Source organism: Rhodnius prolixus, unplaced genomic scaffold, assembly GCF_049639745.1.
Source record: "Rhodnius prolixus isolate KJV_2025 unplaced genomic scaffold, Rpr scaffold_1, whole genome shotgun sequence".
Classification (NCBI taxonomy): domain Eukaryota; kingdom Metazoa; phylum Arthropoda; class Insecta; order Hemiptera; family Reduviidae; genus Rhodnius; species Rhodnius prolixus.
The window spans coordinates 52,223,651-52,236,045 of NW_027411581.1; the positions used below are offsets into that span (position 1 = coordinate 52,223,651).

Genomic DNA, 12,395 nt, shown 5'->3' on the forward strand with positions numbered 1-12,395 from the left:
AGGATTCCTACGCGGTGATCACGGGTTCGAATCCAGTTGCTGGCCTTTAGTTATTCTTTTCCTAGGGGCTTCTCACAGCTCACTGTTCGGTTGACGGTAGTTCACTGGAGAGAAGTTCCAGACGCCAATGACCTCAGAAGTTGACGCGACTTAATAAGAAAAAAAGAAAAAATACTAGAGAGACGATTCTAACATATTGCTGTGAAAAATTTAAAATATCTTGATTTTACAAGTAGAACTTCTTTTTTGTTTAGAGTTGTCATCTCTGGACCACATTCCAGAGTTGATCCTTCCATTTCATCAATACTATTGCTTCATCTTCATTGTATCATATAGTGTCCTTAAAGGTTTCTCCACTTGTTACTTGAATCATCTTTTTCTCATTCCACTGTCCACTTGACAAATCTTTTACGCAGATAATATAATCAGTGCTTGATTTTTAATTTTGAGTTCCCTCTGGATATAATTTTTGACATCTTCAGAGCATTAAAAAAAAATTGGTAATCTTGTATACTTGATTTAGATACGTATTGTTCAAAAAGAAGTTCCAAATTTAGACCAAGCAGCGAATTTTTATTATCTCTCATCTCTCGGAAGTGGAAGTATTGCTTTTATTGCAGATTTTCTAGGAACATTGAATAAACGCTTTCCTATCACTTTAAGAAACATTTTCCCCCAAACTTCATTTAAGCGAGTTGCTAGCCACTAAACTTAAGCTGTTCTAAAATGCGACATTGTTCTGACAATTTTATAACATTTATGAGTGTTAAAAATTAATCCCAAAATTTCATTGTGTAAGAATAATAATTAGTTCATCGGTGACGATAAGGTTTTTTGCGTTTGTGTCATTTTAATAGTCAAGAAGTTTTAGAACAAAATACATGTTTAGGTTGATGATTGATTAGGAAGATTGTCTCTGAGAAGGTTCCTGTTTTAAACGCTCGTCCTCACCTACTTCAACGGATGCGTACTATACGATATAAACTGACCGCATCTTCTCGTGAATATTAGCAAATTAATGTGGGAAAACTATGATTATCCCCCTTTGTTTATCTTTTCCGACTAACTTAGTTCGCTACCTCGGATGGACATCAACAGGAGATTAACGTGGAACTCGCTCTCTAGAAGCAAAAGACTTGAACTTAAACGACGGAACAAATTACTACTACAACTAAAAAGGCAGACAATCGAAGTTATCATTAGGACACAAACACTAATATACAACGATCTGGACCTACGGACTTGAACTGTGAAGTTTTGCCAAACTTTCAGATTTCTAAAAAAAAAAATCTAGTTTTTTCAAACAAAAATACTTCGTGAGATAACAAATGCTCCATTTTTATGTCTTAAAGAGTATCCTTCACAATGATCTGAATGTTTCATTTGCAACTGAAATGTCAATCTCCTAATATCGAAAATTCTTTGACCCTCTTCTTTACTGCACAAAGTCTCTAGTTCGAAATCTTGTCTCTACCTCGCTTCCAGGCTGCCCAGTACGTCGATTAAGACGCTGATGGCCTCGTGACCACCAACAACTGTAAAGTAACCATCTCCTGCCAGATTACAGCCGTGGACTGCTTCTCTCTTCCAGTTAAACCATCCTAGAAAACTACTTACATCAGATTCACTGATTATTATACTTACTGTAAATTGTGATGGGCAAATAAATGAAAATAAAAATGATCACAGTTAAGGACCAGGTTCAGCTCCCTCCCTGGTTCTGTAAGTTAATGAAAACTATGTAAACAGCGACATGTTCATCATAATTATTAACTTTCTAATTAGCTTAAAATTAGGTTATTTGAACCCTGTTTAAGTTTCTTTAAATAATGCATTAAAAATTTTTGTTTACAGATCGTTACAAGTGTTTGCCCAAAGAAAAAGGCCTCATTCTGAGATATTGAAGGAACAGCAAACTCAGCGAGGTGGATCCCATTTAGGCGGCCCAATTAGATTTCCAAACTCAGTTATGTTCTGGATCGATGCCGATTCGGTAATAGATTCTTATTATTTATATTTTATTCAAAGTATTTTTAAAAAAAATGTTATATAAACTTGCGGGGCACAAACGTTTATCGCTTTTAGACAAAGTTATTTCCGTGTGGTTACTGTTTGATGACCTGCGACGAGTTGATTGTGGCGTTATTTAAGTTTTGCATATATTTTTTTGTTCTTTGGCATAAGTTATGAAAGTTTTTTTATAGAAATATTATTTAGTATAATTATTATTATTATAAAGCTGTTGCATTATTTCCCAAATGTGAGCCAAGATCAGCTTTTACCTTTTTTCGAGGCCAATTATTAATTTGGAATAGAGAACCAGTTTTAAGATAGTTATTCCATATTGGAGTCAGATAGCAATGTTGTTTTTTAGAGAAACGGAAACTGTGTTTCTGGTATTTAGTGCAAATCTTCAGAATCGTTCAGAATTTCAGCTGTCGTTAAATAAGATGGTTCTATTTTATAATTTAACTAAACTTGCTAAAAATGCCTTCTCAATGAACTTTAAAATATACATTTTTTTAAAGACTAACTTAAAGATAAACATTCTGGGGAACTAATGGCCTATAAATTCATAAAACATGTGCAGCTTTGAGTAATTGTAAGTTGCAACTATGATTCAGATTTGAATGATGTCGAACGGGTGTTAACATCAAATATTTCTAAGCAGTATTTGTATATTTTGTGATGATCACTATTCCCTCCTAGAGCGAATAGTAGTTTATTTCACTTCCTTCCAGTTTTGAACATTTAATTATCTTAAAATTCAAAAACATTAAAAAAGTAGAAAATTTATGAACCAAATAAAGTAAGCTGCCGTAACTTTATTCGCTTGCCTTGATGTTAAGTACAAGTGCTCTTTTCACTAAGGTTATAATTTTGTGAAACATTTATATTCAAACATTTTGTAAATAAAATAGAATAATCGTCCCAACATTCAAAACTCAAACGTTAATTTGTTTAAATTATAATGAATTTAGCTGCTGTGAATCACCAGAGCGCAGTGAAACCACAACGAAATTAGCATAATAATTTAATTAGTAAATGGTCCGTTTAACTTTGTGCATTTATTTTTAACATAAATTAGGATAAATTCATGCTGAAATGTAACGAAAATATCTAACAGACATGTCAAGAATTTCATCGAGCTGTTAATGAAAAATTAATTATGCATTTTTAATTCATTTTCATTCTCTTCAATCTCGACAAGAATTTTGTGCCAAGTCGGTGCGTGATAATTTTGTTGGGACGGTGCATTTTTGTTGACAGTTGACTCTTGATTCCACTCAGGTGCTCCCTGAGGGCCATGAAAACCAAACTACGTATTTATAACATTAAAAAAGGCCTTAACAATTTATTTTTTTTGTATAATTTTGCGCAGTTTCAATGATTTTCAATTAGCAGTCGTCAACCAGTTTATACATTTTCTTACCAAAGTATGAGGAATTACAATCGTGATAAATTTCTCGAATCAAAAGTTTTCATTAGACATATTTGTTTGAAAGGCTCATTAGTCCAAAAAAGTTGGTCTGGTGTGTGTAGAGCAGGTTCATTTATTCTCCGTTTTAAGGGTACTTCTGAGCAAGGCTGGTGTATAGGCTATCCCTTAAATGGCCATTTCTGGGTACTTTATGGACTTATCGTGCACATTAAATGTTAATTAGGATTAAGTGTGTGACCAAAATCCAAGGAAATTGGACAGGCTTGAAGTGCGATTTTACAGAACACATTTTGTAGTTTCTAGCACGTTTCTCGAATTTGCGCTTCCAAAAAGCAAAAAAATAAAGAACTTGTTTAATATTGAAGTCAATTACTTTAAGAAACAGAAAGTATAGTTTGATTATGCTAGATTTTTTTTCAAACCAGTGTTTCACTTCTAGTATTTTGATCAAGCTGCTAGCTTGAATCTCTTTGATCTAAATAAGAAAATATCCTAATATCGGTCCTGTTTTTAGCTGACAACTTCCTCTTCTTTAGCTTTGATGACGATGGAAGGTGTTCGAACAAAAGGGGACAGAATCCGACCAGATGTAACTCTGTGAATTCTTTTACTTTTGGAAGAAGTGGAACAAGAATCAAAGAAGTCCAGATGACTAATTCATTTAAAAAGAGAATTTCTAAGCGATGTTCATGTTACAGTAACTTTATACGATACGTATTACCTAAAACGTAAGATTGATTAGTTTTATAGCATACAGATTGAAAAACGAGTCATTTTAATTTCCGTCAAATTACAATTATTATTAAGATTTGGCCAGAAGAGAGGTTCCTAAATAATTCTAATTGGATACTTTAACTACCAACTTCTCTGACTTTCTTGAAGGTAGTCTGATACAAGCTATTTTTAAACTATGAGAATTTCAGCGCCTTCTATTTTCGGCGAATATTCTAGAGACCTGGGTTAATATGGCAACAGAGAAAAAAGACAAAAAAAAAAAAGAAGAGAAACGACGGTGTTTGGAAGATTTAATTTGATTCCACTTTGAAATAAACTCGCCATATTCTTTGTGCTTAAAGAATCTTAGTTTGATTTTATAACTTCTTGTGAACTTCATCTTGTGTTTCTACAGATCGAAATACTTAGGTAGCTACACTAACTGCAAAATGTTTTCTCGTCTAGCTAAATAATTAGGAAAGCGGCTAATTGATCAGATTAGTGTGAAAGGTGATGGCAGACATGATTGAATTATTAGTTACGTAAATCAATCAATCCATCATCTATATTACTTTTCAGAAACATGCCTCTTCAATACTTTCTAGTTTACAATCTCTGACACACTTTAATTACTGACTTAATTTACTGTGCAAACCATCGCCCACTATCTACCCCTTCCCACTGCAATTTCTATTTAGCCTTCGCCGGTCGACTATAAAAAAAAAGGAAAGAAGATTAAAAAAAAAGAGATTGTTAATCTCAACTTATTTTTTACAAATTCTGTTACCACAATTAATAAATTGTTTGTAACGAGAAAATTGGTATGAAACCTAAAAATAACTAAACAAATTACTTACGTCAAACAGTTAAAGTCTAATTATGTCTTTTAAGCTTCACTGGCCTTCATGTACACCACTTGTTTACGACTATCGTTAAATTAACTTCGTACTTACGGAGATAATCTTGAAATAACTTTTTATGGACTCTATATAGACGGAATTAATAACACCGAATGACCCTCCTGTTGCATTCATTACTTACCATAAAACTGTAATAAAACAATTTATTACAACTTTCTCTTATAACAATGAAGTGGAAGCGAGAGAGTATGGTTAATGTGTGTAATTTTGAACTGGAACAGGTCCCAAAAGAGAAGAAGGTAAAATGAAAATCACAGCAAGTCCAAACTTGGTACAAATTTCCTGCACAAATATATTCTAGGCCCTGCATTACATGTATTTAGGAAGGTCCGTAAACTCAGCTTAGACAGGAGTTCACAGCTGTGTTGCAATTTTCGTGTAAATTAAAAGTTGTGAGGCAACTTAGGCAAATCTTTCCGAAGTGGAGCTTAGTTTTTAAGGATTTATTTCTTTTAAAATCCCTAAATTGCCTCATTTTTTTTTTTTATTGTCATTTACCAATATTATAATGCCACTGATTAAACAAACAAACAATAAATCGAGAAACCTAGTTTAAAAAAGAAGAAAAAGATAAAAAGAAGTCTTAGTAACTTTTTAATACATAAAATAGATCCAGATATAATATAGATATAATATAAAATTACTATCTACAAGAATAAGTTTGCAGTAATAGAATCAATTACTAAGTGCCCCTTAGCAATCGATTTAAGATTTAAAAAGACTTACAAACGATTAACTAGATGACTCCACACTATTGATCTTCGCATCTGAAATCACTGATACTCAAGAATCTCATAAATTGATTTTGTTTTTTGGGAAAGAATCTCAAAAACCTTGTGTAACGAACTAATCATTTCATGTTTTGTGGTAATTACCAAAATCCTTATCAAAGTTAATCTCCAAAAACTGGATAAGCTAATGCAATTAAGTACGTTGCAAAGGAAAATGCAACGTTAGTATAAAATGCTCTCAATATTATTTACAAAATTAATTTTTCGTTTTAAACTATTATTTTCATATTTTGAAATTCAAAATAATATTTTCCCAAAAAGTCAATAAAAATTGTATATATGCGCAATAATGTAGCCAAATCAGTTATTTCAGTACGCATGTAACATAAGTGACTCAGTTAAGATGTTTTGCTATCTATGTGACAGAATGAAATCATTCTCTAATTCCAACATTTACATTCACATTGTACCACAGTCTGTTCCATGGTTTGGAAAATTCGTTATTTAAGTAGCATTAAAAGTTACACTTCTAGTTATTCTTACTTCAGTTTCAACTTAAAAAAAACTTGAGCTGCAATAATTACGACCATCAAGCCATCCAATTTTGAAACTCCTTGCATGCTTCTATTCTACAACTAATTCGCAGTCATTAAAAGTTATAGAAATACTTTAGAGAAAAGATTGTTGGTGAACTGAGAGTATTTGCAGAATCTGTCAATGTGGAGCACTCTTGCAGCCTTGTTCTTTGGTCACTTGCGTCGGTTTATGCTTATATCCAGGATTACGGAACGATTGGTTTGTTTTTGCCTACTTAAAGCCTTAAGAAACAACCTTGGAATTACTAAATCCCCCAGCAATGCTCCTTCTATCCTACCCAAACGGATATAAACGTTAGTTTAGAGAAGAAATCATACTTACAGTCTTTTGTTTTTAATCATTTTCTAGAAATATGTTTCAAATATATGTGTCCATTAAATATTCTAGGTTTTGAAGTAAAAAAATTTGATCTGATGAATGGTAATCCGGCAATTACAGAATCCACTGAGTTTGTACTACTGCTACCCTGGAGTTTGCTCGTGCTTTTTGCAATCTTTAGAGTGGATTCGGAGGGAGAGCTTTATAAAGTTGTCTTAACGGATTTGAAAAGGCTCTATAAAGAGGCTGGAAAGTTTAAAATGTGAAGATTATTATGAGATTTGGTTGAAAAATAGAGTTTTGCAATCGGCTAGGATTGGGGACATTTATGGCCTAGGTCATAGGGTAACTTAGTTGGCAAATCATTAGTTCTAGTTCCGCGTGTGGTTACTTTTTTATACGTAAGAAAAAGAATGGTATAAAACATGTGGTTCTGCCCCGCCATGACACCTAATTAGGTTAGCCCCGCCATGACACCTAATTAGGTTAGCCCCGCCATGACACCTAATTAGGTTAGCCCCGCCTATGAAATAGGCGATTACTTAACTTATATAAGGATTTTTTTTTAAATATTTTTAAGGCTACATTATTTATTATATAATATTATAAGTATTATTTATTATACTAAATTTCTCAAATATATAAGTATTTGTGGAGCAGATGACATTTCATTGGAATTTTGTCAATAAACATTTAGTCCTTTCACCATTACTAGTAACTAATTTGGAAATCCACTCATACAGTCTTCGTGGAATTCTATTTCATACTCATTGACTGTACCACTCTCTAATTCTACTTCAGCTCCATTGCACAAACATAAATTTAAACTAATAACAACTAGATGAGTCATAATGTGTTCTTAGAAAAATTTTCTCCACATGTTATTGTTGAAAGAAGGCGAATGTTATTTGGTCAGTTGTTGGTTACTTAACTTCTCACCACAGTTGTTGACGAAGTTCCCGAAGCACACTGTTATTTTGCCAGCGCCATTTTCATTTGCAAAAAAAAAAAAGAAAAAACTTTTTCCTCTGATAACTTTTTGACAAAGATTTATTATTATAGTACCATTCATTATAGTCACCATATTAATAGTCACCATTCATTCAGAACTTGACCTTCCAAACAGTTCAACAGTCATTCACCCTTTCCAATATTTGATTGTGAAAGGCTATAGTTTTAACAAAAGACGTTTTTCTGTTTTGTTTTAGTTTTATCAAAGTTTTGTCTTCTAGTTTCTATTGAAAAAGCTTGCTCATCTTAATCAATAAAAGTAAATATATAAACAAACCTTTATTCTGTGAAATCACTTAATTTTATTTACAAAATTTATCGAAAATAAAGTGTAAATTTAATCAACGGGCAAAATAATGTTCAATATTAACCAGATTAAAGTAAATACCTGAGATAACTGTTATTGTTATTATTGTTTATTATTAGAAATTTGTTCTTTTTTCTTTCTCTAACTTCATTAATAAGCTAAGTTATTGTGATCCTGCGAATTCTCTATTTTTATTGGAAGATCCTTCCTACTGGACGGTTCCTTTTTAACGCTGCCTTTCCTGTGAAATGCGCGCTGGTGTCTCCAACTGATGAGAACGACCTTCACAATTTCCTTGATGTATATTTTGCTGGAAAAGAAAGGTATTCCAGATCTCCTAAATCGCTAGCCTAAATCATAAACATTAGAAACGAATACTTAGTATCGTGTGTCCACTATCTGCGGTTCCACTGTTTGTTGTACCAGTGTAGTTTGATGCTCTTCCCGGACAAGTGCCACTTTAACTATCCCCGATCCAATAAGCTACCAAGGTCTGAGTGACCAAGATTCTGTGATGTATAATGTTCCACCGAAGCACAATCTTATAGTTCTGATTAAAAGAAGCTTACTTCTACTTCCGGCAATTGCAATTGAAATCTTCATATCTACCAAATTAAGCAAGTTTTAGCTTGGAGAATATCCAATTATACTGAACCTTAAAGGACGATCTTGCCCGCATATATCTGTTCTTCTTAGATGGGTCACTTTTTTGTTTGTTTGTCGTTTTCACCTTATCTTATTAATTGCTTCTTCTAGTTATATTCTCCGCCCGCATCTTGATTCCCGCATCTACTTATCTTCTGGCGTCCAAGCTACCGGGTCTGGACAGGTCGTAAGGGGACTTATTGCGATCGGGTCAAGATATTAAAATTGAGTTTTATTTTTTTATTGGTAATATTTTGATGTTTCTTGGTGCGGCAATTGTGAATGACTGTGGCATTGTCTGAAAGCCACCGCTTCATGTGCCGAAAGTAAAGTGACACTGGTGTCTTCTTACTTTTTACCGACAGTGTCCCTAACGATTCTCTTTAACCCTCGTTAACTTTCTACTCACATTTATGCCTTAAATATTTAAATGAAGTAATTTCATAGGAAAAAAGAAACTTTTATTCAGATATTGTTTGGAAGCAGTAAGGGTTCGTCCCAAAATGCTGCTTCATTCGATTCTGTTCATCCAGTTTGCGTAAAACAAAAACTAAAGAAGGCTGTTTATAAAACTTTTAGTTCTGTTTGCAACTTTCCCAGAAAAACTGCTAGAACACTTCTGGGGAATGTGAATGTTAGGCTACATTAAACTGTGGTTACAAGTTTAAAGAGAGGGGAAACGGTAGCCTATCGTACAATGTAGTCACAAATATGCAATAAGGGAGTAACATCTCAAATTTAGTAACATCTCAAACCCCATCTTTGTATTAATTTTTGATATTCATACCTACGAACATTAAATAGTTAATAATTGTTTTAATCTGTTAAGTGTGTTTGACGTGAATACACGTCAAACCAAATCTCTATTACGGTGCGTTCGACGTGTATACTCGTTGTGAAAAATATAAAATTGCCATTAACTATAAAAACTCGAAATATTAATAAAATACAATAAGAATATTATTTGGTGGGATGTTTCCTTTATCATACCAATAGAACTGCCCTGCCAAGTATTTTACACGGAGGGGGTGGTGAGAGTCAGCCAAATGTTAAGTGGTTGGTACATGTTTGGTCTCCGCATTAGAGATTGGGAATTACCACACACAAATAGAAGCTCTCAACCCTTGTGCAATGCCGTTTTTACCTTAGATAGAGGTTCAAACCAGCATGATTTCATTTTGCACAGAATTCAAAGCTCTTTTCTTTCTTGTAAAAGCTCTTCCGTCCCCAGTTAACTAGAGCAATGCATACGTGAAGCGGTGCAAGATTTTGGAATGCAAAGAATACTCTGTAATCTCAAGCCCCAGAGATTGCAGAAAAAGTGCTTGCAGTGACTATTATGTGACGTTGTAAACATTTGGTTGTTATGCCCTGCGTTCGAAGTGTATACACGTCATTGTCTGATTTTAATTCCGCACACGGTGAGGTGGGGGATTAAACTAAATTCCACGCTTAACTGGTTAAGGGAGTGTTTTCACAAGATAGATTTTTCCAAAATCTTGACGGCCTTAAGATGAAGTATTGCAATCTTTCAGCATTTTTATTTTGGAAAGCGCAAGTTTTACACGATTTAAAGTTTTCAAATTTCAGGAAAAATATGGTTTTAAAAGTAGGTCAATGCTTTTATGCCCTTGGTTGGTCATCATTAAATTCAAAAAGAAAAGATTTTAAATTTGATAGGAGACCAGCATCAACGTTTTGGTTAATACCAGCAAACTGGAAATGACTCTTTGTTATTTCTGTTTTTCACTTTTTTTTCTCTCGGATTCTACAATTTTCTTCCAACTACGCGTAATAACCATACACTAATACACAGCCTTCATTAGTATTTGAAACATTTGTTCAGATCAATTAATTTTATAAGAGGGAGACGTTAGGCTACCTTATAAAATATATTGTCACTTTATTATGCGTTTAGTAATAAGTAATAAGAAAGGTTGATTAACAGGAATTAAAATCTGGTATCGAAAAGCAAAGAATTTGTAAGTTTTTAGGCTGTCATCTCGAAAAGGATTCGAGCTATTATCTTCAAATATTACAAATCCAGTCAGTAAGTGAAAGTGTTGTTGCTGTAACAACAGATCCAACCTTGTTGACAATTTAGTGTTGTAGTCGAAAAAATACGCAGAAAGCAATTTGGTTACTAGTTTTGCAAATTTACTGAGTAATTAATTCATTCTTCAAGACAATAGAAGAAGACAGTTAAGAACTTTTTAAAAAAAACACATGACATCACTGACCTAGAGTGGTGCTCTCTAGTTATTGTTTGTGTAAAGTTATTGTTTTCTCTTCTTTTATTTAGGTGTTAAAAAGAAGATGGTCTGATGGATGAAAGCCGAAAACCAAGTTGTTGACCGTCTCTGGAGATACTGCGCAATATTCCTTGGCGGAAGGTGCAACGCTCTGGCAAGGTCAGGGCAAGCAGCCTCTGCAAGCTCCTTCACTGTACCTGGTGTCCACTCTTGCCACTATATCTACTTCAACTTCCCCAACAATCATCCATTTGTCTTCCTACTTATTATCGTTTCATTCTAAATTAACACTTACAACATAAGTACAACACCTTCCTTCATTTTGTCTTAATACTTTTTTCCTTTGTGCGCGCTTTAGGTATATTTATATGATTCAGCAAAACGTGGATGTTAATAATAAAATTGCAATTCTTCAGATAAGCATGAACTTTTTTGGTATTTATTTTCATTTACATTCTTAGATGAAAGCTATAAAATACTTGACAATTAGATTAATTTCATCATCTCGGCTTATTCTGAATGCTAATTAGAGAAAGTTTTGGCGATTGGATCATTTTCTCGGCGTTTCCTCTAAATACAGTCTCGGATATTCTTGGCAAACATCGCTTCTTGTGAACTTGACTATAAAAATGAAGTCACAGTGCTTCAACCTAAATGACAATGAGCGTAAACCTCTTATTCCTCAAGATCCCTTGTATTGCTTAAAAGTGAACGATACTTCTTCACTTCTCTCTCGACAGTCTTGTTGTCATCGCATTCTACCACACAATGCTTGAAGTGCCGCGTAATGATAATGATAATAATTATTATTTATTGGAAAGAAATTCCCTCAGTGGATAGCGTATACCATATTTCCACGCGGAGATTCCTCGATCGAATCCAGCTGATGGCCTATTTTCTCTTCCCAAGAGCTTCTTGTAGCTCACAGTCTAGAGATGGATAATATTGTCTGTAACAACAATGTTGCTGCCGTTGCACTGAAAATAAAGCTCCAGGCTCCAATGACATCAGATGTTGATGTGCCTGTAATTATGTGCCAAAATTTGTTGGTTAAAGATAGCATTTTGGATCTTATTATAGTAATGAATTTGGAGGATTTTAAAGTTAGTGAAAATTTGTATAATTACTGTTTAAATTGAAGGAGAGAAACGGATTGGTGAATGTGAGGCAAGTAGAGGGAAAATTGCGGTTCTGGCGCACCTAAATTGTGCCTGATCCAAACACCTCCAAATCTGACCGGGTAATCATCGAGTTCAACGAAGCTGTAAGCCATATCCATCAGCACCATTCTACCCACACCTATCATCGCATTTGACGAGCCTGAAATCCGCACCATCACAAAAAAAAGAGGAATCGTTTTAAAAGATCTAAAGATTTAAAAGATTTAAATCGGTATAGATATACTCAGGTCTCAGAACTGTTAAATAATAATTTTGTTCAGAATAATGTGTGAAATAA

General features: G+C 33.7%; 1 protein-coding gene across 6 annotated transcripts in view; it reads left to right on the top strand.

The window, feature by feature from the left end:
- LOC141461832 (tRNA dimethylallyltransferase) overlaps positions 1 to 12,395 on the top strand; it is a 498,974-nt gene that overhangs the window by 424,508 nt on the left and 62,071 nt on the right. For all 6 annotated transcript variants that reach the window (XM_074143235.1, XM_074143208.1, XM_074143218.1 and 3 more), the window contains one exon: positions 1,855 to 1,993. In XM_074143235.1, the coding sequence (XP_073999336.1) occupies positions 1,855 to 1,993 (139 nt within the window). The remainder of the gene's footprint in view (positions 1 to 1,854; positions 1,994 to 12,395) is intronic.